This window comes from Malurus melanocephalus, unplaced genomic scaffold (genome assembly GCF_030028575.1).
Source record: "Malurus melanocephalus ecotype Western Australia unplaced genomic scaffold, MMel_1.1 scaffold_320, whole genome shotgun sequence".
NCBI lineage: Eukaryota > Metazoa > Chordata > Aves > Passeriformes > Maluridae > Malurus > Malurus melanocephalus.
Window position 1 is genome coordinate 453,858 of NW_026623552.1, and position 26,897 is coordinate 480,754.

The following is a 26,897-nucleotide window of genomic DNA, read 5'->3' on the forward strand; positions in this document are numbered from 1 at the left end:
AATGGGAAACAATATTTTCTGCTGACTCATCTTCTAAACTTTGGACCTGCTGTTGAAATCGACACATATCTGCTAGGACTGCAATAATGAAAAATATTATTCCATTTTTTCCTTACCTGTGACCATATCTTCAAGAGAAAGTGTAGGTGAATGTAGTCCTTYCCAAATGTCTTACTGAACTGCCTTATGAAAAGAGGCTTACTATCAAATAATTTCTGATTCCTCTGTTCTCCTATACATGCCACCATTCAGGTTAAGACTGTATGAATTGAAATTACATTAGTCTGTTCCTTGAAAAAGTTTGTTGTGCATTATTTATGTAAATATATGCAAATAGTCTGAGGACTAAGTGTRCATCCATACATTCCCCTGCTTAGAAAGAGATGTATTTACTGGTATGTCTGCTGACACAATCTCATTTCATACAATAGCTGTATTAAATGTATTGGTTAATGCATTTGAGCCTACAAGTTGGTATATGGCTTATCTGCCTTGCTGGATTACCAAGGAGATGTGGTTCAGAGTTCACTACATTTTCTGATTTCCCATTTAATATTTGAAATGGAAATTACTTCTTCTGGCAGGAATATAAAATTGGAGGTAATAAAAAAGGCTTGAGGCTGAAAGGGTGGAACTAGCAGGCTTTTATTTGAGTTCTGCCATATATTCTCTCACTGACCTTATGCAAATCATTTAACCTCTATGCATATTGCTTTTCCATATGTAAAACGTGTATCTCTGGATATCAGTAGGTTGTTATAGGGCCTAATGTGATAATTAGATCCAGATCTTGCAGTTGAGTAACCTCAACTGACTCTGACATCAATTAGAATTSAGGGCACCAAACCCTGCTTCAGCATTGAGATCTCATATAGTCAATAACCAATTATCTAAGTTAAGGAAGGACTGAACCTGAATATAGCAAAAGCACAAATCAAAAACATGGATCAACTGGATTATAAAAATACATGATGATAATGCAGTGTGAGATAGAAAGCCTGGTGATGCTGGTGGTAATGGGACCAAAAATGGTGGTCAGGCACCAAGTGGAGCTGCTGCACTCMGGTTCTGGGGGCCAGGTGAACACAGCTGAGAGGCTCTGGGTGCCAGCCACCTAACAGAGAGCTGGAATGATTCTGAGATTAATCACTGAACAGTCACCTGACACAGACAGTCAAAAATTTCCTAGCTTTGTAAAGTGTTTCTATGTCATCTTCACAAGAAATCTTTGATCAGGGGATTTGATTTTAATATTAATATATTTACTAATTCTATGTTGTAGAAATGTGTAAGWTATTTTGAGTACCAGCTTTTTGAATGCTGCAATAGTTTAATACTGAACTTTGTGCTTAGAATAATTATTTGAAATTTTCCGTCCAAATAAGATAAGTTTAGTGTATCATGAGCAGAACTTTCCCTTCCCCCTGCACTCTTTCTTTGGCATGTAATATGGCTTGAAGTTTGCTGCTTAACACTGAATTTGTCTTTGGAATTTGACCAGTGCGTAGTAGTGATGTTTTGTGTTCCCTATTAAAATCTTAGGTTTTGTGACTCATCTAAGATAGCTTTGTTTCCAAGAGCTGAGAGGGAAAATGGGGGGGATGGGGGAGTGGGGTGAAAGTAAGGAGGAGAATGAGACAGTACCTTTCCCAGTAGGGGTGCTGCTGCAGGCTGCAGGCTAGCACATACTTCGCCTTTCAAAAGGAGACAATCAGTCATTCTTTCTCCCCCAGCAGATTGCAAAGTATTACAATGRTGCAAAACTCTGACAATGGAGATCAAAAGGAAGAAGCAGGAACAAAGAAAACATAAAGAGCTTTGTTTGCAGGGAGAATAAAATACTTTAATATGATAAATTCCTGTTCTTCTAAACTCTAAACACATGGCCCCTAGGAAATTGTTCAGTCGCCTGGAATTAATGTTGTGCGTTCTGTTGGGGGGCAGCGTTGGTTTGTGACTGGCACACACACAAACTCTGTATCGAACCTTCAATTCAGTGCTCTGTGTAACACAGTCTCTGAAAGAAAATGGTTAAAAATATTTAGAATATAAATTAAAAAATAAATCCTTCTCCACTGAACTTCGGGTGGCAAAACGATTATGCCACTTCACAATATCTCTAACAATTAAAGTTATTAGTGCATTTTGCTCAAAGGCGTAATAAAATTAAAGTCATATGTTATTCCTGAATTAATTTTAATTGATTTAAATGAGGGTCAAAATGAGCGCTAGACAAAATATAAATACCATCAGTTACTCTCTTAAGAGCATTGTGTGCTACTTTTAAATTTCTTTTATTAAAAAGCTTTTATATTTTCCCTAATAATTTCAGTAATAAAGTATATATATTTTTAATTTTGGCCAGATTTGTTCACTAAAGTTCAGTAATGCAACTACCTGAAACATTTATGCTATGCAGTGGTAAATGTATGTATATATGAGGATTTATWTTCTTGTCTTTGTTGTTGCCTTTTTAATAGTCTTTGTCTTTTAGCTGGATCATCTGTCGTGTTTCTTCAGCCAGCCTCTTTGATTTTTTTTTTAATTTTTGAGTCGCTTTACAAATGGTCAGTCTATTGGGGCACTGCTGAGATTTTGTCATTCAAAGATACATTATGTTCTTAAATGTATGGTTTGAAATGATCAAATATCTGAGTCAATAAGCACTTTGTTGTTTACTCTTGCACGTGACTTCATATGTTGAAAGCATGCAATTTTGTCTTTTAATGTAAGTCTTGTAAATGTCTTGTTTCTACATTTTATTGTTGCATTCACTTTTTATTCTGCTTTGTTTACGCACCTCTCAATCTGGATTAAGCAGGTCTGTGAATCTTCTCAATGCATGCAAACTGAAAAAGCCTGCTCTAAGGTGAGGGATCCTTAATAGCTTTGTAGTGTTCAAGTTCAGTTGTTTTTCCTTTCCATTTCAATTCAACACATAGAAAGTGACTGTTTTAGTAAAAGCATTAASTTGATAGAACTGTAATTAATATTGCCATTTGTAATATTTTCAGAAGTACATTCTAAAACTTTCTCATCATTGATAAATGCATCACACAACTTAGATAATAATAATTTCAGTAATGGTATCTGCATTATTTCATACTAACATAATTTTTGTTATAGAGATGTTAGACCACATTGCTGTCTTAAACAGATTAAAAATTGTGCTATCTTCTTAAATAATTGCAAATTGCTCTCCTTTCATATCACTAATGTGGAAATCAAATTCTGGATTCCAGTTATACTCTTGCAAACCTGTAAGTTAACTTAATATTCTCTGTCATTTTCAACTCCTCTTCAGGTGACAGTGTATCTGACAGCCACGGACATAATCACTGGTGTTTAACAGTGTAGCTATCAAGATGTGTATAATGCCAAAACTGAGTTAATATAATGKAGTTATAATCCTCTTTTCCAGCCACCAACTAATACTTCACACTGGGCTTCTGTTGTTGTTGTTGTTGAAAGTTTAAAATAAAATTTGTCAGAAGATAGCATTACTAATTAGTTTAAGCAGTGATGGGCATAAATCRTAAGAGTTTAAAAGAATTTTATACCTCTGGTAAAGTCATTTTTATACTGATATGAGACTTCATTATTCAGAAARAAGTTAGAATTAAATGTTTAAATTTTAGTCCCATCCTTTAATTTCTTGTACTCTAGTTCATCATTTGAATGTTGACAKCTATAAAAATAAAACCCCAAGCAACATTAAGATTAGTTTCAAATTGTTTCTGTAACTTAAATTTTTTTGTAGGATTAGTATAATTGAATAATGTCCTTAATTTAATTTCAGTGTAGGCTGATGTTAAYGCCTCTTATCCTTAATGAAGAAAATATGTGTCAACATCAGCCTACACTGAAATTTTCTTAACCAGGAATGGATGCCAAARTAAAGATTTGATCCTAACAAATGACACAGGATGTTTTTATAATTAATGTATATAATAGTGAAAGGCACATGCTAATAAAGCTATTTTATGTGGAATAAACATTTTTGGTATGAARGTCTTATTTTTTAACTGGAATAGTATTAAATTGGATGATGAGATGCAGGGAGGAGAGTTAAATATTAACAGTATATTCTTTAATTTACTAGAGAAGGTTTTTTCCATGCATTTGACATTGAGATGACTTAGATAATGTTAGTCTAGTGTAGGAAGTACACTTCTGAAATTAAGACAGAATTAAATTCTTGTTGCTGCCTTTTCTCTTCCCCTATGAATGTATTTTGTTCTGTGTCTGTGTGCAATTTTGCATTCTGCTTGCTCTCTTACATTGCTTTCTCCACAGAAACACTATTTTTTAATTTCASCTTAATCATTTGAAGCTTGTTTTTATTACAAGGATGCAGCACTGARCATCTGTCCTACCATCGCATGTTCCAGAGGGTTTTTTTGTTGAGCTGCCTGAGATGCACCTTAACATGCATTGCTTCTGCAGATCTGCCCCTGGATGGGGGCTGCCTTCTTTCCAGAAGGGCAATTGCTTTGCAGAAAGACTGGTTCAGGTGTTCCCATTGTTTCTGYAACTGAGTCTCAGTTGGGGTGTTGAAACTTTCCTCTTCTTGCTGGTAAAAAGACATGGAGGAACAGAGATAACTTAGGGGTTCTTTTAATGCAGGAAGTGTATCAATGAGGGTGCACAGTTGCTAAGCTGAGCATTCTTTGACCAGACAGGAAAGTCTTTCTTGTTTCCTCTAGCTGTGAAGAGCCAACTTACACCACACATAAAGTGGGACAGAGCCAGAGGAGCTGACTGAGGTAACAGGGTAGGGATAGCTGTTAGGGACTGATGGGCAGGTTTAGAGTGGTCCTCTTGAAAGCATGAGATGASTATTCTAGTAAGCAGAACATCTCTTACTAGGAAGGCCAAGGGGGAGTGGCTGGGGTTGATAAAAGGTATGACTAGGATGAGACTGGTCTTAAAGGAGCAAGTACTGAAAGAACTGAAGTTTTCACGATGGGATGCATCCTGGGGTTGGGATTTGGGTAGAGAGATGTGAGCTTGAAAACAATCATTGGTGACAATGGTTTCTGGGGTGAGAGAACTGCTGAARGTGGTTATTTAATATGGGGATTATATAGGCAAATGGGATGTTCGCATTCTGCTTTCTGCAGGGGAGAAAACAGTATAGGACTGAAATGGGGAGAAATGACACCCTGACACTGARTCCTGTCATTCAGCTACTGCCATGGGGGTGATTTCTGCCTCGGGCCGAGTACCACTGGCTGAGAAGGGCCTGCAGAAAYGTGTAAAGCTCTATCTGCTCTGGGGCCTCACCCTGAGCTTCTCCCTCTCTTGCTTGGAAGCACTGCTTTAGGGAAAAGTGTTTTGGTCAATAAATTGTCTCCTGTGAGGTGTAAATTCTGACTCAGCTTCTCTTAATTTACTAACTAACACTGCTTGTGTTTTGGCTCACATTTTTCGATTGGAGAGAGCTGGATGTCTAAGAGGTGCCATAAAGCACACAAGAGCTCCCTGATAGCTATATTGGCAGGAAAGATGGCTGAAGAGTCAGAGGGTAGGGCAAGCTTGAAGCCTTTGACAAACCTTCTGTCAGGGCAGGGGAATCTAATCTATTCATACATGTAACTAGGAAGCGTACATTTTTAACACGATCAAAAAATAAAGCAGGCTAGCTCACCATTAATTCCAGTTTGGAGTATGTTAAAACCAGCTTTGAACTACAGRGAAATTGACAGTGAATGAAGACCCAAAGTTAGCTTGCTTGTGTTCAAATTTTGACCTACTTTTGTCATTCTCTGTAGTCTGGATGGAAGTGTCAGGTAATATACTTTCTCTTTAAATCTTTCACTTCTTCGTAAGAGAATCCAAAAGTTCAAAAGTATGGAGTGATAGYCAGACATTTGAAATGTGACCTGAAAAAAAGATTGCAACTACTCTATGAAATTGGTTTAGCCCATCTTCTATTTTATGGTTAAGGAAAAAGCAGTATGTTGTTTCTATTGCACCAAGTACCCAGCAAAATTCTTGCTTAAGCTCTTTAACTAATCAAGTTAAGCTAAAAAAGAATTATAGCTTTTTTTAGGGTCAGTGTTCTACTTGATACATTTCTCAAAAATATTTATTGTAGAATATATACTTTTACAAGTGCCACTGTGAAACTTGCTCCTTGTTTTATTAGCACCATTAAGAGAACCAGTTCAGCTGAGCGTGTGTCCCCAGGAGGTCGGAGGGAAAGCTATGGAGATTCCAAAGGGAGTCGCAACCGCACTGGTTCCACCAGCAGTTCATCTAGTGGTAAAAAGAACAGTGAAAGGTAATGTTATCTAAGTGTCTATCTCCCTTCTCTGCCTCCTGCTCTAATAATGAAATTAGTTTCTTTAGTGAACATAGTTTTTCTTGTTTAACAAATATTGGAAGCTTTCTTTTTTTACAAAGCTTCAATTCTTGGACCAAAGTTTATATTAAAACATTTGAAATAAAACAGGTTTTCATATTTAGATTAAATTTATTTGCCTTATTTCCAAAGTATAAACAGTGTGAGAACCTAGAGATTCCAAAGAAAGTTCTTAACTATTAAACATGCCTTTTCTAGTATGTTAGTGGTTTTCCTTGGACTTCATATCCCTGACAAATACTTCTTTGAGTTTCTGGTGGTGCATTGACCCCAGTGGGCATCTAAAGATCAGACAACCATTCACTTCCTCTCCTCCAGTGGGATGAGGAGAAGAAAATAGGAAGAGCAAAAGTGAGAAAACTCATAAATCAAGATAAAGGTAGTTTGAGAAGTAAAGGAAAGAGGAAGAAAAACCAAAACAATTTCTGGGAAGCATTCACTCACCACATCCCACATGTAGACTGATGTTCATCCAGTCTGAACCATGACTTCTTCGGTCTGAGGATCAGATTTAAGATAAATGGAGAGATTTACATCCAAGTGCTATCCAGCGGAGCAGAATGAAATGATGTCTATCTCTGAATTTCAGATCATGCTTCTCTGCATTCCTGACAGCACAGAGAAAAGAGAATATCTTATCCAAGGGTTTCAGACTCAGGAAGGCCTTGAACAAATAGCTGTTTCATTGAGGTTCATCAATATTGTCAGTATAGGTAAAGGAGCTCTTTCCTGTATTTCCTAGTCAGATTTTAGTTTTGACCATTTCACTTGACCTATTCTATTGCAGTTTCCTGTGCAAGAAATGGTGTTGATGGTACTCTTTCACTGCCTCACAAATAATGTGACCATAAAAACACTTTGTTAATGAAGATCCCATAATAACCTAATTTACCTGCTCTGTCTGGGCATCAGTGCCATTATAGGAGTTATTGTCAATGGTGCGGCCCAAAATGTTCCTTCCTTTTTATCACTTCAGCATATTTGCTTGAGTAAGGAGTGACTGAGCTGGTGTGTACTATTTTACAGCCCAAATATGGGTGATTACTTTATTAATAGCTTGGTTTCTGGTTTATGTTTTCAGCTATGAAGCAAGACAGCAAGTGTGCAAACCGTGGAACTTACTTTAACTCATTATGGGTTGGGATAAAAGGGCAGACTAGTAAGGATGGACAGACTTTGTAGCTTTTTGCTACAAGCTGCCTGAACAGGAAGAAGTGCATGGAGCCTTTTACAGGCAGCTTGATGTGCCTCAAAGTCACAGGCCCTGRCTCTTTTGAGGGACTTTAACTATCCTGTTATCTTCTGGAGAAGCAATCCAACAAAGCAAAAATAGTCCAGGAGGTTCCTAGAAAGCATTGATGACAACTTTCTGTCTCAGGTACTGGAGGATCCCACAAGGTATGGTGTGCTCCTTGACTTTATGCTAACAAACAGGGAAGGCTTTGTTGGTGATGTGAAGGTTGGAGGCATCTTTGGCTGTCATGACCATGAGGTGGAGTTCAGTACCAGAGGGGCATGAAGCAGGGCAGCAAKTAGGACTGCAACCATGGGCTTCAGAAGAGTTAACTTTAGCCTGTTCAGGGATCTTGGAAGAATCCCCTGAAACAGGCCATGCAGGGAAGAGGGGTCTAAGAGATTTGGTTGATATTCAAGGATCACWTCCTCCAGGCTCAAGAACAATGCATCTGGATGGGAAAGAAATCAGAGAAAGTGGACAACAGACCTGCAAGGATGGAGAAAGGAGAAAGATGTGGGGGTTCTGGTGGACAACAAGCTGTCCATGAGCCAGCAGTGCACCCTTGTGGCCAAGAAGGCCAGTGGAATCCTGGGGTGCATTAGGAAGAGCATTGCCAGCAGGTCAAGGGAGGTGATCCTGTAGAGAATCACAGAATTGTCAAGGTTGGAAGAGAACTTTTAGATCATCAAGTCCAACCATCCAATTCTGCCCTTCTGCTCAACCCTGGTGAGGCCACATCTGGAGTGCAGTGTCCAGTTCTGGGCTCCTCAGCACAAGAAGGACATGGAGTTCCTCATGTGAGTCCAGTGGACAGCTACAAAGTTGATCAAGGAGTTGGARCACGTCTCTTACAAGGAAAAGTTGAGGGAACTGGGCCTGTTCAGCCTCGAGAAGAGACAATTGGGAGGAGACCGCATCATCTGTAAATATCTGAAGGATGGTGCAAAGCAATAGGACAAGAGGCCATGGGCAGAAACTGATGCACAGGAAGTTCCACCTGAATATGAGGAAAAAATTTCTTTACTATGCAGGTGACCAAGCACTGGAACAGATTGTCCAGAGAGGGTGTGGAGTCTCCCTTAGTGGAGATATCTGAGAACTRTCTGTACACAGTTCTGTGCCATGTGCTCTGGTGTAGCCCTGCTTGAGCAAGGAGGTTGGACAAGATGAATGAGTGTGGTCTCTTCCAACATGGCCTGTTCTGTGACTCTGTGAAAGGCTTAGCAAATTAAAGGAATAATGAAAAAAACTAAATACTATCAGAGAAAATGGTTTAAAATTGTAACTAAGGAAAATATAATATTTATACAAATTAAAATCTTGTTTACATTCTTCATCTATGCATGTGAATGAAGTTTTGATAAGCCAACAGAATTCCACAGGACTAGACCTTCTGGTACTTACAAAAATTTGACTTTATCTTAACATCTGAATTTTCTTCCCTTAATTTTTTTTTGTAAAATAATTATAAACAACAAATAGCTAATAAATGTGGGTTTAGTTTTGTTTCTAATATTTTTGTATTTCAAGACTTTTAGAAGACAAATATAACTGAAAAAAATTTACTGTAGCAGTACATAATATCCATAAATAAACATTACTTTTGAGAGGAAAAGCAATCTATTAGTAGTTTGCTGAGGAGCCAAGTGTCTTCCTGCATGTGCAGATTTAAACAAAATCTCTTCTCATACCTTTGTAGCACAGAGAATGTATACCTACACACATCTGAATCAGCAAACCAAGCATCAACACTATTAGGGAGAAGTGAGCCTGAAAAGTTTGAAAGGCAAAACCRATCAAAACCCACAATGACCAGTGAAGGGACAGCTGAAAAAACAGTTCACTCTTAATTTAAACTGCAAATTCTGTGAAGTGTTGCAGTGGTGCGTAACTTCATGCAGCTACTTTGTCTTAGTGAAGTCATTAACATGGAGCTAATGTTTTCTATATTGATCTCTTGAAATGGTTGGAGCTTTTTTCCTAAGGCTTTGCTTTTTATTTTGCATCTATGTATAACTTCCTACTCTATCACACATATCAAATTATATCATGGGCCATATTTTGATGATCTCATTGGCTAAAATAATCTTCTATAAACAAAACAAATGTCTTATATATAGTTTCCATTAAAGTTTCTATACTTAGATGGGTAGACTTGTTTGTGGAATATGAACAGGAATTATTTCACCTACCAGTGGTGAATCTCATTGCTTTTCCAATTTGCTATAGTAACTTACTGTAGTTTTTGAAAAAGTTTTAACAAACATGATCCTACAGTGCCCTTTCTCTGTGTATTTTATATAAAAAGTTTCATTAGATCAAGCGCCCAAAAAATTAATTCAGTGTGTTGTGTGATGGAAGATCTACACATCAAAATCTAATACAATACAGTGCTTTGCAAAGTCTGTTTTATGGATGTGTCTCTGATCCTGCTACCTGCTCGAGGTGACAATTATCTCAAATTAGATATACATTAAAATTGCTGAACAGATAAGGTGAGACTTTTAGTTGGGTTGTTCACTTAAGGAAAGCTATGACTTCTACTAGCTATACAGATGTACTCTACACTTGAAAATTGATTCCAAAATAGCTGAGAAATAAAACCTTTACAACAAAATAGTGGTTATCTGCAAAACTCTGTTGTTTCTGCTCTAAGATTGACCGCAGTACTTGAGAAGCAGTTTTATTTTTTTCGTACCACTTTAACAGAAAATCAGTGGTTATGTCATTTTGCAGTTGTTGGGCCACAAAAGGTTGAGCAACAGCACTGATCAGAAATCACTCACTGAGGATTTGGAGGGGAGGTCCAGCACACAAGGCATGCAATATTTAAGTAAAGTGCAAGTATTCCAAGAAACTAATCAAGAGTGTATGTCCGAATGCCTTAACTGGAGCTAGTGCTGTTGGTACCACTGTGAAAACAATCATTGTATGGTTAGAGACTTTTCCCTGTTTCTATCCCATGCAGCCTGTTCAGCACTCCAGCTTTCACCTCCTTGAAGAGTGAGTGTCCTTATCCCGTGGAAGAGGCTGACTAAAGACTTGCCTCATGCTTCCTCTTGAAACTGGGCCACCATGCAAAACACAAAGCAAGAGTCATAGCCCTAGAAGGGAAATGATGATTCTGTACACTAGGACTAGGACTGTCCCCCAAAAGCTGGCTGTGTGTGTGAGATAGTGAGGAAGAGTGTGATAACCTATGCATCTACTCACGGTTTTACTGTTTGTATCCTTGACCCCTTTGCATTCCTTCCAGCTTGAGATATTCTAGGATTCTTTGTTTTTCAAAGTATAAAGAGTTGTAAATTGTTACACAAAGCAAGAATGCTATAGAAAGCTCTTTTAAGAAGCTTTAAGCATAAGGAGATGACCATAATCTCTCATGCTACTGTGAAGTGTCCCAGCTCCTGTAGCTATCAACCAGGAGTAAGCCTTCCTGAGGGTTAGTTAAGTAGGATGTGACTCAAGTTCAGGAAAAAGGGTAGCCAGAGCTCTGAGCTGTGTGTGGTTAGGGTTTGTATAATTAGAAAGTACAGATGATTTGCTTTATTACTGTCATGAATCAGTCTTTCACATTAGCTTGAATAAGTCAGCATGGTCTGTTCAGAGCTAGGGACTGTTTTGTCTCTAATATGGCAGCATTTCTGACTAGTGCTCCATCCCATGAAGTTTTTTTTTGTTTTCTAAAAATATCTTCATTCATAAGAAAAAATGTTAATCTTGGTGTTAACAATGGCAACACATCATGCTATTTTTATAAATGACATTGGTTGTGTATGCCAGCTGAAGCATGTGTTTTGATGCATGATTAACATGCATGATATGGGAAGTTGCTAAATCGGGAGTAGAATCGGAATTCGTTTGGTTTGGGTTTATTGTTAAGTCAAGTATTATTCTCAATGTAAGTGTCAAACCAAAGCAAAGGGGAAAATATTATAGAATTATTTGCTRTAATTTTCATTGTAGTGAGAGAAAATCTTTTATGCTTAGAATAAAGAAAAAAACCTGTGTGCAGAAATCCAACACAGCATTATTTCTGTTTTTGATTTCTCCTTATCTGCCCACTRTAGTCTAGGAGAGGATTTGAGATGGCATCAAGCTCTAGGAATACTTTATACTTCATTCTCCATTAGAATGATAGGGGGTTCAACCATTTGGGGATGAATGTTTAGCGTTCAGCCCTAAGAAATGTACTGCAGTTATCTGATAGTTCAGAAGGTTTTTTTTTATTAAAAAAGAGGGAACTGGGAGGAGAAGTAACTGTGTAATATAACTTCGTGTCACTTCAATTCTTCTTCAGAAATAATACCCTAAAGGTCAATTTAGAGGGGCAAAGGACAAAGAAAATGAATTATTAGCATTTCTTAACAAAGACTCCTGCCTTTTGGTCAGGATAGTACTATCCAGAGAGCTTCTCAACATGYTTTATGTATTTTCCCCCGAGTTTTCCCAAATATTTTCTCAAGACAAAAACCCATTCCAGTTGTTTCCCAGGCAGCAATGCAGTGACAAAGACATTTTAATCATGGCTATGTGCTTTCTRTGTTTTACCAAGTACTGTCATTCACCAAGAAACAACTGGGCAGTTCCATGTTTTACGTGAACTCTTTGGAAAAGGCAGGRTTCAAACTTTTGTTTGCCCCTTCARTCCAGAGAGAACAAAGCCACGAAGAAAGTGAGCAGCTACAGATAGACTGATACAATAGCCCCCCCTCCCCACYTTGTTCTGCATAGAGAGATGTTATAGCTGAGAACATATTCCTGACTTCTTACTGTAAACTGCTTTAGAGTAACACATCTCACTGACTGGAAACCAAAAATGATACAGCTGCTGGTAGCCAGTATTGTGTTCTCTTGTAACTGATGTTGCTGAAGAAGAGAATTTGGTAGTTAGTGAAGGAAAATCTGTAATTTTGAGAATGGAATAAAAATTTAATGTAAAAATGCCATCAAGGATGTTTACTGGTTTTATCTGTGTTGGCTTGGGGATTTACTTCATAAATAATCAAATTGAAAAAGTACTTTTATTCATATATAGGCTCAAAAAATCTATATTATTATATTTTAAATTTTATATTATATTGATATCTATATGTATGTGCAGACTGTATGTGCATGCTTTTAAATACTAATTTCTTCATTACTTTCACAGCAAACCCAAGGAACCAATGTTCAGTGCAGGTAGGAACCTTTAAAATTTTTAAGCAGTTTTAATAACTGTGTTAACATATTTGGGTTCCCCCTTTGCTTCTGTGGCTGCCTAGAAACTGGTATTGGGAATCTAAATATGATACAGGGTGCTGTTGACATATTTTTAAAAAATTGTTCAGTTTGCTCTAGATCTTATCTATCCAATAGATATATTCTACAGTTGGRATTCTTTGTAAGAAGACAAGGACAAAAAAGGCCGTGTCTTCTTACTTCATATGTCTTCTTTTTCAAAGCAGTACTAAGGTTTTGGTAATTAAAGCAATGCCAAGTTCCAGCTATGATGCTGTCATGTCMATTTACTCATCAAATGCTGCCCTCTACAACTTAAAGATTGCCACATCTGTCCCAAAGCCTTGTAATGTAATTTGTCAAATTACAAATAARAAGGTGGTTTGTTACTACAATTTTGATAATCTATCTTTAATTTGAAAAGCAGTTTAAKGTTTTCCAATTTAGGTATTATCCCTGCTGAAAGCATTTGAAAGTGAAATAGTAGGTGTAAGTGAAAGCAGGGTTTGTCTTTATCATTAGACAGTTAAAAATTATGATAATAATAGTCTCAATAAAAATATGAAGCTGATTAGTGTATATAATAGGGGTTTTTTTTGTTCTCAAAATTCAAAGACAACTAAAATAAAGATTTGTTTAACAAAATAAGGAAGGAAAAAAAACCCTGTTGATTTATCAGATGTCTTGTATTATTTTTATGCATAGTTCTGTGACAGTAATCATACATTAAACTGGAAAAGTTGGAGATCTTTTGTTTACTGCATGGATTGATCAGCATCCAGCAAAGCTCTTAAGCCATATTTCAAGCTTTGGTATAACTGATTTTGAAGTCAATAATACATGAACTAAATAAGTACTTAAGTCTCTTCTGACAATATAATCATGGTTCATGTCCCTTCCATGAAAACTGTTGGTTTAGAAAAAGAAAACTTCTGATTTGCACACAGTATGTTTTCCATGCCTAATTTTTCTCCTCCCCTTATACACAAATGCAAAAGTGTTTTAATGTTTTTTCTTCTGGCACTTTTCCCATAGGTCAATATTTAAACAGGTGTGACATTGCATTGGTGTGCTTCTCACCTAGACCAAATCCCTACTAAAATGAATGTTTTTTCTAAGAAGGTTATACTTGGTATTTTACTTAAGTATATGGTTGCATAATGGAGTTTAAGCTCGTGTTTTAATTTTGGAACTAAAGAGAGCCCCCTAACTGAGGAAAGTGGTTTAGAAGTTAATTACCCAGCATATGGCTCAGTGTTTTGTCAAGCCCCAGGTTAGCCTGCAGCAGAGTAAGACTAGACAGCCTGTAGAGCAGGTATTTAGAGAGTTTATTGTATTCAAACACATCTTTATCTAGCCCTTCTGTCTCTGTCTCTGTAATCACAAGGGAAGCGCCGTGTGACACACTGCAAAGGTAGGCTTCACTTCAAAACCTCATAGCTCTCGAAGCAAAATGGTTCTGGTGGGATAAAAGCTCAATGGATACACAGCTGTTTTCTAGCTTGTGCGCATTTTGCAATCTTAAAACGTTTCTAGTTCTTTTGAGTGAAATAAAAATGTTATACCATTTATTATATTATCTACTGAATTATAACCCTCAGGTGCACTTTAATAATAATAACGGGTTATAATTTACATTCCTGTGGACTTAAGCCCAAGAATTTGAATTAGAAAAAAAATGTTGAGAGAGCTATATGGCAACATGTGGATGTTCACTGTGTTTGAAATGGCATTCTGCACTTTTGCTGAAATTCGTATAGAATTTGCCCCTTTGTTGGCTGTTTCGCTGTTAGCCTAACATGATCATAGAAGCCTTTGTTTTTCCCTTGCTTTTTCTTACTGAGTAGATGGTAGATTTTTCTGTATGTTAAATAACAGAGCTAGGCTTCCAGCTAATTTCTCAGTGCTTTTTGCTCAGTGTCATAAATCAGAGTTACATTTGGTAAACATACCATATTGGTTTCTAAAGCTTTAGTTAAGTTGTAGTGTAAATATGCACATTTTGAATGCATGTTTATATCTGTGATCTAATCACAGATTTATCTGCTTTTTAGAGATAGCTATATTCTAGCAGTTTTCCCACGAATCAGCATCTTTCAGCTTTGCAATAAATGTGAATTTCACAAAGCAAAAAATGTTTGTTCTCAAGGCWAAGTCTTTTAGAGAGTCTCTACCTCTGTGTATTCTTTGTCCGAATTTATAACTGCAGTCAGTGGTGGTCTCCTTTGAAGATCCCACTGGCATTAATGTGCCTTCTTATTCAGTTCATTAACTGTTACTTTATGCAACAATATCAAATTTACAAAACTGCAGATGTAAAAGATACATTTGTCTAAAAGTTTCAGCGTTGGTCTGTCTTTGTAGTTTGATAATTGTCTGTCTTGATATCTATATCTTTACATTTAGAACTCTACTTTCTTACTAACTTACTTAAAAGGATGGAGATTGATTTTAATGTATTTGGATCAGGAACAAAAATTAGTAGAGATGGAATTAATATTATCAAAAGTTAGAAGTAAATGCACTGTATGACTTCTATGCCTGACCAATGAGCTTAAGTTCATTTTTATAGTTAGGAGAAAGACACACTCACATTCTGAAGGCATAATTTTTATCTTGTTATAACATACTTGGTATCATTTACTGTACTGGTTAGTATATATGTGCTATTTCCTAGTCTTGAGTGACTAGGTCAAGCGCTTCCACTGTAGGTGGCAAAATGCAAGTTTTGTGAGTTCTGTAAGCTTCAGGTGAGAAAAGCAGTTCAGTGAATTAAACCTTGGTTCATTCACAGCCTTTGATAAGTACAGCCAATAGTTGTCATTGCTGAAAATCTTTGACTTCCAGTGAACCAGCATCAGCAGTATTGGCACGTGTTTGAAGCTCATTAAATAGATGCTGCATGCGCATACAAATAGTGCTGTTATGCTTTGCTATTTAATGCTCTACCCTCTATTTTATTTTCCAATACTGATCTATTGGAGTAGATTTTTAAAAACAATTCCGGTATTCTATCATTGTAATGGGCATCTTGAAGTTCCAGTCTTCTTTCACCATTATTTCATCATTATTATCTCTTCTTTTTAACATCAAGTTTTCTGTTGCTTTCATTTTATGTATGCATTCTGTAAATGAAGCTAGAGAGGCCTAGCTATAACTTTAACAGATCAGGTAGTTCTCTTTCCCATATGACTTAGTCTAAAGGCAGAATACACATCTATTTAGGTAATACAGCATAGCTATKATGTTTATTTGTTCAATCAATAATTCTTATCAATTTAGTCAGAATTTGTAGCATATGCATATTTCCAATTAAAATAAAGCCTTAGCTTTCAAATTTTAAAAAATAGTGATGTATGTGTAATGATACTTAAAAATTCATAGCATAATTTTAACAGTCCTAAATTGTATCATTTTTTTTCATTTACATGATTTTTGTTACTTTTGCCCTTCCATTTCCTCTGTGCCCACGATTATTCTGTCTAGTAACTCTACAGATGTCACTGACTCCAAAACTGCTTGATTCGCATGCGAACAAGGCTGAACCCCTTGATCTGCCGATGAAGCAGCAAGAGCCAGCACGTTCTGAATCTGGACAAACTTCATCAGAAGTTCACAGGACACCCACTTTGGCCTTGCCACTTCCCAAAAGTCCTAGTCAGACCTTCATGGCATTTCCCAGATCTCCTAGTTTTATAAGCCCCATGAAGTCCCCAAGTCAGTACTTCCAGATCTGTTATTAATCTCTGCTTCTCTCCCCCAAAAATATTTCTTACCAGTTCAACACATTACTATTAGTATTTTCTTCTAGAAATGTTTACTTCTGTCAGCCAATTGAGTTTTTATAGCTTCTTTCCTGTATGTCRTTTTCCTTTCTTTTAATGTGCTGTCAATGTTGTCATTCCTTTTTCAATGTTTAGTAATCTTAAAGCACATATCTTTTCTGCATGTACATCAGCATGATWCCTCTTACTAATTGTTTGTGTTCCTTATTTCGAATGTATCTCTAACACTGTATCAAGTGTAAAGCATATCTTTACACTGGGATGCAAAGAATGCGACTGAGTGTTGGAAAATAATTTAGATGCTGATGCTCAACTGTAAACATTGATTAAAAAATAAAATTAATTTTAAGTGGCATTTCTGCGTTAATTGTAATCTTTGATGTATTCTCCTCCATTTATAATATTTAAAAACTGTAATATTGTAACTTTTTTTAAAGCTTCAGTTTCAGACCTTTCTGTTTTGTAGTTCTTCATGACACTAGTTCTAATTCTGCTATTCAGAATATTTAGAGGAAAAGGGGACTTTGTATGTTGTTAAAAATTCTGCTTAGTGATTGTGGTTTAGGAAAAAACCCCAACCAGCTAAATTTCTAAGTTTGAGACTGCATGTCATTCTGTAATTGTAATGCACCAAACTGTTATGTGGGAAGGGATGGAGGAGCACTGGAATTCTCCCCTGATGGTTTTTTTTTGTGTAACATTAAACATTTCTGACCTTTTGTAGAGGAAGGATACGTAAAAATGTTTCTTCGTGGACGTCCTGTTACCATGTACATGCCCAAAGAGCAAGTGGAATCTTACAATTTGGAGGCAAAAGTAGAACTACCAGCCAAGAGGCTTAAACTGGAATGGGTGTATCCTTTCTGTGCTGGAGGACTACTGGAAATCAATCATTCCTTAATGAWTTGGGTTAAATAACTTCTTGAGCTAAAGTATAGCAGGATTAAGGTCATAGGGTTCATTTAATTGGTGGAGTGACATTCCATAGAAAATAGGTGTTAATTTCTTGAGGCTGCTGTTCTTCACCTTGTAAAGTACAGGGTGGCAGCTTAAGAAAGATTTTGCTCAAGTGTTGCCTGAAGGTTAAGTCTGAAGCATGCTAATTAGCCAAAGATTAAACTAGGCATATCATAAGAATGTGGTGAGCTGGGATTATTAATTATAGGATGCATAAGACAAGCTACCATTTTTTTCTTGTTCTTAGCAGTAATTTATCATTTTAAACTGTTCTATAAGATGTATACCATTGTCCTTAAGAGGATGGTAGATTCMACTGCAGTACTTGAAAAAGCCCCAAATTGATATATGCTTACCAAAAAATTTATAAAATATCATATAAAATAATACTTTAATTTGGAGGGCTTAAACATCATAAATACCAAACAACCAGATTCTTCCACTGACTTCTGAGTGGACATAATTGCATATATCTAACTTGAAAGAAACCAGTGTTTCATTACATACAAAAGTTTTCRTATTTCACTTTTAAGTATAATAGTAAAATATATTCTTACATTTAGTTTTTGTATAATCTTATTACATATAATAGATGATGCAAGATAAATTATAAATACAACATGATCTGAGTCTAATTGCAATATCCATTATCTTTTGAGAGATGACATATTTGTAACCTTTTCTGTTTTAAGAAAAAGACTCTTTTTTGGTCACAAACAATGAAAATAGGAAATTACTTTGTCTTCATTAAAAAAAGACAGAATGTATATAGTCTTTTTCAAAGCTGTATAAATAGAACTGCATGTGGTTTCAGAATGTTCAGAGAGTTTCCAAAAGTCCCTTTGTATTCACAAGAGATTAATGACAGATTTAGTAACCTTATTATTCCTATTGCAGCTGAGCTTGTAGGTTTCTATCTCATTCTGCTGGAACTAGATAATGCGCATAGATAATGCGTGCACAAATAACTGAAGATGAGTTWAAAAGATAAAAAGAACCATAAAATTAATAAAACAGGTGAGACTAGAGTGATAAGTGCTGCTTGCAGTATTTTACCTTCTAAGTGTTGTGCAGATTCTCACCATGTATCACAACAGAACTGAATGATGTCTTTTGCAGATGTAAGGCGCTCCTTGCACGGGGGATGATACAGGAGAAAGTGTCAGAAAGCTTGCTGAAAAAACAGAACACCCAACCATGAAACAAAGCAGAATGTCATTAGCAGCATGTAGGTGGGACTTGACGTCAATATTTCAGATTAATATARGAAATTATAATTAGAGTAGGTCATGATTTCTGTCTCATTAGTTTCTCACTTAAGCTTATTTGAATGACTGAATATTTGCCAGATGGACTATTATTTTTAGTTTGAATATTCATATGTCCTTCCAGGTGTGTGTCCATATACCCAGCAGAATCCTATCTATTAAGGTTGTCTATGAATAGAAGAAGTGTAAATTAATAAAATGATCTAACCAACCCTAAATGGTTATTCTAAATGGTTATTGAGGAGGAGGTAGTTTTTTCCAAAAATACTGTGCTATCTTTTTCAGTTTCTAATTTATTTGAAGTCATGATATATATACTTAATATTTATAGCAATGACTAAGTATATGGAAGGCTTAAAAAATAATTTAAAAAAAATCTTAAAAAACAGAGGGAGAAGGTAGTGCCCACTTTACAGATTATAACAAGGAGAAGAAAAGCTGTAAACAGGAGCATAAGATAATTTAAGAAGAAAGACAAAGGCGGCAGAAAACCAAGCAATATTGCAGGCATTCATTCCAGTTGAGTTGGAGAAACTGYGCTGTTTGATTGGTGGGTAACAGAACTGGAATAGGGAAAAGCATCTTTGTAGCAGACAAATGAGTCTGGCTGTGGGAGGACAGCCAGAAATGCCCTATAATGTAAGAATGGGATTAGGGAAACAAGATATTGGAGGTGGCRCAGATAAATGGAAAGGGAAGCAGAYTATGATGAGAGACAGAAGAAAATCCAATGTGTATGGATTTCAGGGCCCACCAGAACCATAAAGGGGTATTATAGTCACCTTGGCAGCTGTCTGACTCAGCTGAAAAAGGTTCACACCTTTGATACATTATATATATTAGGACTTTAAAAAAAAAAAAAAAAAAAAAGCTGAGTGATGAAGTGCAGGGCAGGGGGGCTGGAGAAGAGGTGGAAAATTTGAGTGAGCAATCAGCACTAGGGACATCAGGGTGGGAGCAGTGGCCTGCCCAGATCCATTTCAGAGCAACTCGCATGGCAAGCAGGAGATTTGAAACAAAAACTGCAGGCCAAATGAAAAGAAAAGGTCAAGGTAACATTCCCTCAAGTGCCAGCTCACCAAATCCTAGTTGAAGCCACCAAATCCGAGTGTGGGAAACAGAGGAGGAGGAGGGATCAACCCCAGGAGTTTGCATCTGAGAAAAAAAGGCTGATAGAAAGAAATGGAGTATTTGACAACAGCAGTCACGTGAAGGGTTGAATGCAACATTGTTCCCCACAGCAAGAATAGTAAAGAAAGGAGATTTTCCCTAAAGAATGTAATCTTTCCCATTTAATGGCTATTTTTGTGCACTGAGATTTGTTCCTTATGAACGTCTGTGTAATGTTCTTCACTCTTTTTAGAAGTTCAGTTCCGTACACTAACTTCAGCTGCTGTTCACTATAAATTTCATTTTATGTTGTTGAACTAGGAAAATATTATGTTGGCTTCAGTTCGTAATGGAATCTGGCTTTAAGAGAAAAATAAATTTAAAAAAATAAAGCATTGTTCAGCAATCTAGAGTAGTAACACCAACCATTACAGACAGATTCCAATTGATAGTAAATTATTTGTAATTGAAGATATTGATTGTTTCAATGTCATCCCTTTTTAATGTGTCAAACTTGAAGAAACTTTGGCCGAGGTGTTTCAGTTTATGAGACTAAAAGCTCTATTTCTGAATTCACAATTTGATAATTGGGTATGCAGCACTAGTTCTATTGCATTTATAAGCAAAAATCAGCAAGATGTTTCTTCTAAAATAAGAATTGAAATGGGACAACAATCCCATTGTTGGCCTTATTACTTCACCAACGTTAACATGACTATTTTAGTTTGAGTGGCTTATCATTGACCATACAGAATAGTACACAAGTRTCTTATTTAGATCATGTAATTGGGGTTTCATTATCTCTCTATATTTTTTCACAGCCAGTTTCTCCATATTGACTGCATTATAATGCACTTCTGTTTTGCCAAGATTCTGCTAATGCTATTTCTTTCTGTTCTCATAAAAAAAAGTAAGCCAAAATAGTTRTAGTCCCTAATGACTCTTCAGAAGAAAAAAAACTACAAAATTTGGCTGAATCAACGTTCAGTCTAAATGAGATTATTATTCCAGTCATTTCATTGAATTAATTTTAGGTTTGTGTTGATATGACTAGCATCAGAATCTGGGCCACTGCCTTTTAAATACTACAAAAATAAATTGGAACGGATGATGTAACCCTTTTATGGTTTGTATCCATCTGGCTGGTCATGTCCACATTAATGAAATCAATCAACCTGCACACAGGATAATGTAATCAATCCCCGTGTAATTCAGGGAGATGTGCTGAATGACTTATTAGTGTTTCTATCAAGTCTAATTTTTTATTTTAATTAGTCAAGCAGTGTAAATARTAAATACACCTGGGACAAAATTAGTACTGCCTTAGTCTGGCATTTAGCAAATTCTAGAGGATGCTAAAAGGAATAGTCTGCAAATTCCCATATTGTTTGCTACAGGATATKTAGGTTTTAGAGTCTGCAAAGTGCTTCAGCTCTCTACTATGGTAAGGGAAAGAGTTCTAAAGGCTGTCGAGTAATAAAGCCGTGCTCAGGCCAAGAGATACAGACTAAAAGGACAGAGAATCAATCTTTTTTTTTTTTCCTTATTTTTAACATTCTTCATTGGTAGATAATGTTATTGCAGCTTGACCAACTCGTTAGCTATGGATATAGGGGTCGGGACTGTCGCAGTAATCTCTATCTCCTGCCAACGGGCGAGACCGTGTATTTCATCGCATCTGTAGTTGTATTATTCAATGTCGAAGAGCAACTTCAGAGACATTACACTGGTCATAATGATGATGTGAAGTGGTAAGTCATCTAATAACCATTCTTTTTTTTCTTCATAAAACAGTATTTGGGGTAGATCTACTCATTTTTGTTACTCTTCTTTTAGGGTAATTGAACAGTATCTTCTTCTTTAGAATCTTCTGCTTCCCCTTTTTGARTTATTGCCCCTTCACCAGGGCCTGGGTGCCTGGTACAGTTCCTTTAGGTTCAACCTAACAAGCAAAATAATTTTAATTTCACCTGTGGTTTTCCTGATAGTCTTCAGGCATGCTGACACCATTGCAGATAGCCTGTGAACTAGCACTGGTTTGTCTGCTGCTGTGCATACATGCCAGATTGGATTTCAAAGTGAATTTAATGTGTTGAAACTCAGAGGATACTAGATACCAGCCAATATCAGAAACATGAAACTGAAATCTAAATAAACATATGGTTTGTCTTGATGGTATTAGTCTGCTTGCAGAGTGTAGCTGAAAAAGAGCACCTGGATTATCTGGTGGTCCCTAATGTATGAAATGAGTTTGACATCCCTTCTTTAGATTAGGCATTATGAAACACTTGTTGTCTCTCAAAGCCAAAAATGGGCCTGATAACCAAATCTGCTTGAATTGTGAGCATGTTTCATAAATTGAATTATTTGTTTAATCTGGTTGTTTTACAAGGAGATTTTTACCTTGGACCTGTTCMATCTCATTTCTTTCCTTCAGATTTTCTGTCTCTAGATACTTCAAAGCTTTCAGGTTTATTGGAAAGAGGAAACCTTTCTGGGTTGTAAAGCTAAATGAATTATTGCCCCAGTTCATTTTGTAGGGTACTTGGTCTCTAGACCTGCATGCATARCAGCTGCACTGAAAAAAGAATTCAGATGATTATAGGAAAAAATAGACTGTACTCCAGGCCTTATTACAAATTTTAGGTTGCTTTTCTTAGGTTTATCGGTAAACATTGATCATAGTATTTAAAACATCAGTGTTAATCTTAGAATATAAATTCCCAATTTCTGTATCCTTTCTTACTAAAGGACATTTTTTCCCTTTTAAAAAGCATTAGAGGAAGTTGGTATCTCCCTGTAAAAGTTACTGAATATCTGGTCACACAGTCTGAAGAACACTGTTAGAGTGGATACATCTGTTTGCTCTGGGGGACTGTCACTGGGCAGCTCTGATGGGACTGACCAGATCTCTGCAGCCTCTGATTTGAGACAGCTGAATTTCAATAACTTGCTCAAAGTGAAACCCCCTTGTACACTACACTCCTTTAAACCTARGTGAGGTGAATGCCACACAAGTGGGAGTCTGAGGCTTGCTTGATTCATGTTTTGAGGTATTGGAACAAGTAAATTACTGCCTTCTTCATAAGGGGAGTTTTTTCAATACAAGAGTATGACAATTGTTTTGTCAGTTCTCTTTCTATATTGTAAAAAAGTTTACACATACGCTGTGTGCTTTAAATGATGAAAATAGGGTTATTTATGACAATCTCAGGTAGTAGCTTGATGAAATAGGTATTCAATAAGTTTGGCCTCTTCTTCTTTTCTTTTTAGCCTGGCTGTTCATCCTGATAGGATCACTATAGCAACAGGTCAAGTTGCAGGGACATCCAAGGATGGGAAAGTAAGTGATTGCTTTATGGATGTATAGTTTGTATTTTGTTAGAATATTTTATTAAGAAGATACATACTGTATTTTTTTTTCCTGTTGTAGTTAAACTGATCTTACATTTTTGGACTAAACAAAAGCAAAACTTAATTTGAGAGTGCCTATTGCCCTCTATCACAGTTACCCAGTTCCATTATCAAGATTGGTCAATGATTTCTGGTCCATGACTCAGACAGACTGAAGGTAAATTTGGAGCTGGACTSTGAGAGGCATAGAGGGATAAGGTTGCAAAGGAGACCTTAAGTGGGGAAAGGGGGGACTTTAAATTGTACAGTATGCAACTTAATTTCTGATCACAGCTCCCAAAACCAAACTACAAAGAATGAGTTTGGGTTGTTTGCTGAAAAAAAAGAACAAACTTTTACTCTTGCCATTATACAGGCAAGAATATTTTTCTCACTGTTGCTACCTGTATTATCATAAGTTTAGCAGTAGGCTAGGATTTTGTTTGAATAGAGTAAGATGAACGATGCTGCAAAGAGCTAACAAAAGTGAGAAAAAATGGTAACGAACAGAGGCAGTAAATACCGTGAGGAAAAAGTTACTCAGCAGAGTATGCAGCTGTTGTCACAACCAAACTATTGCAAAATTTTTGKCAGATGCTAAAGAGGAATTTTAGGATGAAAACCAGAATATCAATATGCTGACTACTTTGAGTATCATGATTTAACCCCAGTCAGTAATTAAGAGCCACACAGCTACTCATCCACCCCCCGCCTCCACCCCTCAGTGGGATGGGGATGAAGAGACTGGAAAAAGATAAACCCTGTGGTTTGAAATAAGAACAATTGTTATTTTTATTAAATTTTAATTAAACAATAGTAACAACAATAATAGCAACAAAAAGAGAGAAATAAGACCCAAGAAGGAGAAGGGATGTACAGTACAATGCCTGATGACAGCCACTGACTGATGCCCAGCCCGTCCCATAGCTGCAATTGGCCACTCCAGGCCAACTCCACGAGGTTTGTACTGGGCCTGATGTTCTATGATGTGGAATATCCCTTTGGCCACTTCAGGTCAGCTGTCCTGGCTATGCTCCATCCTGGCTTCATGTGCTTGCTGTTCCTCACTATCAGAGCAGGGGAAACTGAAAAGTCCTTGACTTAGGGTAAGCACTGCTCAGCAAGAGTCAAAACATCTGTGTTATCCACATTATTCCCATRCTGAATCCAAAACACAGCACTGCACCAGCTATTCGAAAGAAAATTAACTCTATCCCAGTCAAAACGAGGACAATGAAAAAGAAATGAAATTCCAGTTAYGCGATATAAGTTTTATATAAAGATGACTTAGTTGAGTAATATAAACTATTAATTTTTATTGTGTGTTGGAAATCTCTGGCTTATTTTTTTTTCTTTGTAACTACAATTACTTTCCATTCTGTTTGTGAAATAAAATCTAAAGGTTTGATGTCTATGCTTGCGAGGAACGTGGTGTATTGGTATATAAAAGCTATTTATGTTGTGGTCTTGGGACCACAACAAAATATATATTTTTATATATATATATTTATTTCTGTTAAAGGACAATTTCATTGTTACGAGCAAGACTCCACCAGCAAGTGCTTCMCGGGGCTGCCCTCTGGTGGCTCGGGGAGGCATCGCGGGGCTCCCGCAGCCAAAGGCCGAGGGAAGGGACGGAGGGAGCGGGGACCGCCGAGCTCTCCCGGGGAGCTGACCTGGGTCCAGAATATCTGTCTGGAATTTTGTTTCAAAAAAGCAATATCTCATTCTGATTACGGTTGTAAAGGAAAGTTTGAAGATAAAGTTCTTTTCCCCAGCCATTTTTATGATGTTGAAGTTAATTGCATTTTAGAAACTGCTAAGCGTCTTTTCACACTTGCTGTTTTACATTTACCAGAGTTACCTTAGTTGATACAGTTTAAACTGTTCCTGGTTCTACCAGAAGTCCCATGTGACAAAATTATCAACAATTTTCACTTCATGATGGGTATCTCAGAGGCCATGAACTTAAGTGGACAAACTGAGATCAGTGAGACCTGAAATGCTGTTACACTGTGGACAGTCAGTCCCTGACACTGGTCCTGGGTGCAGTAATCAGCAAACCATTTGTAGTGTATCAATGCTTGTATGGGTGACTCCAGGAAAGTTCCGATAATTTTCATACCTCTAATTGTGAATTTTTTTTTCAGATGCATTCTCTTTTTTTAAAATCCTGATGTGYTTTTACCATCATTGTTTGAGCTGATTTTTTCTGTGTCTGTTTTATAGCAATTGCCACCACATGTGCGTGTCTGGGATTCTGTAACTCTGAATACACTGCATGTCATCGGAATGGGTTTTTTTGACCGAGCTGTCACTTGCATTGCTTTTTCTAAATCTGTAAGTAAAGTAAATGAATGGACATATTAGTACTGTTTGTTGAAAAGGTCTTTGAAATCTTCCAAATTTAGGTGATCAAACTTCCAGTTTCTTCTTTACAAGAGGCAAGCTTGCAACACRATTGTTTCCAACAGTTTAGGTTGCTATTAGAGTTAACAATATCTCAGCAGTCTCAGAGATCCACCATATGCTTACAATGGACTGAAATTAATTTCTTCATTAGTTGCAAAAATACTTAGGTACTTGAAATTTCAGCATCCCTGGTTTTCTTGAATCATCCTATTCTGTTTCTCCCTACATAAGAAATTTACTCTCTCTGCATCTTTTGATCCTCTCACKGTGTCCAAAGTGATTGATGAAAGACTTTTAAGAAATGGAGGCTCCCATGGAGAATCAAAATCTTTTGCTTAAAAGCAGCAAAGTCATATGGATAAAGGACTGTAAAAAAAGTAGAATCCTGTTGTTTGCCTCKTGGCACCATCCTTTGAACTCTAATTTATCAGAGAGGTAAAGAAARTACATATATGCTGATATTGCCAGCATTTAAGTTCTGTGTAAAAACTTGAGTGTGTGACCTGATGTGTGAGCCTCAAAGCCCTCAATGTACAACAGAATCTGTAAGCAGTGTATATGGTGGTGTCTGGTTGTCTTGACAGCATTTTTTAATAGAAGACTCCGTGGTGTAATCCTTAGGCAAAATGTACTTCAGTGAAAGTTTCTACAAACACTTGCAATCCATTGATGACTATGTTTATAGAAAGTTGAAAAGAGAGGGGTGTATTGAGAGAACTAGTCAGGAATACAAAGGTTAAAGCTAACACAGTTCAACATCGCCTTTGAAGGATAAATAAAAAGGAGTAGCGAGCAAATGCTCTGTCAATAGCCCCCGGAGGGAAATAGGTGCATAACAACATAGGAGCACTATTGGCATTTGCCAGAAAAACAGCGTTTGATATGTTTGCTTTGTAATTTTGGTCCCAATTTGACCTATTCTGAGCATCACTTCCCATTCTGTAGCAGTACTTCTCTCACTTTAGACAGCCCTYTCTTCAGGTTTCTTAGTCCTGTCTCTGCCTAACTTTATGGGTTGCCTTGGCCACAGTTGTTTCTGTAGTTGTGTCTGATGTGCATTGTGGGCCTGATTAATCAGGAAAACAACCAAGCAACCTCGCATGTAAAAAGACACGTCAAAAAAATGGGTACCAATAGAGAAGGTCTAG

At 36.8% G+C, this 26,897-nt stretch overlaps 1 protein-coding gene across 8 annotated transcripts in view; it reads left to right on the forward strand.

Moving 5' to 3' along the window:
- Positions 1 to 26,897, forward strand: part of EML1 (EMAP like 1) — a 121,463-nt gene that overhangs the window by 77,296 nt on the left and 17,270 nt on the right. For 2 of the 8 annotated variants that reach the window (XM_057377643.1, XM_057377639.1), the window contains exons 4-11: positions 2,819 to 2,869; positions 6,152 to 6,286; positions 12,757 to 12,785; positions 14,212 to 14,238; positions 17,334 to 17,463; positions 21,546 to 21,695; positions 23,218 to 23,287; positions 25,567 to 25,677. In XM_057377643.1, the coding sequence (XP_057233626.1) occupies positions 2,819 to 2,869; positions 6,152 to 6,286; positions 12,757 to 12,785; positions 14,212 to 14,238; positions 17,334 to 17,463; positions 21,546 to 21,695; positions 23,218 to 23,287; positions 25,567 to 25,677 (703 nt within the window). The remainder of the gene's footprint in view (positions 1 to 2,818; positions 2,870 to 6,151; positions 6,287 to 12,756; positions 12,786 to 14,211; positions 14,239 to 17,333; positions 17,464 to 21,545; positions 21,696 to 23,217; positions 23,288 to 25,566; positions 25,678 to 26,897) is intronic. The other 6 variants (XM_057377640.1, XM_057377641.1, XM_057377644.1 and 3 more) reach the window with 6 other exon arrangements.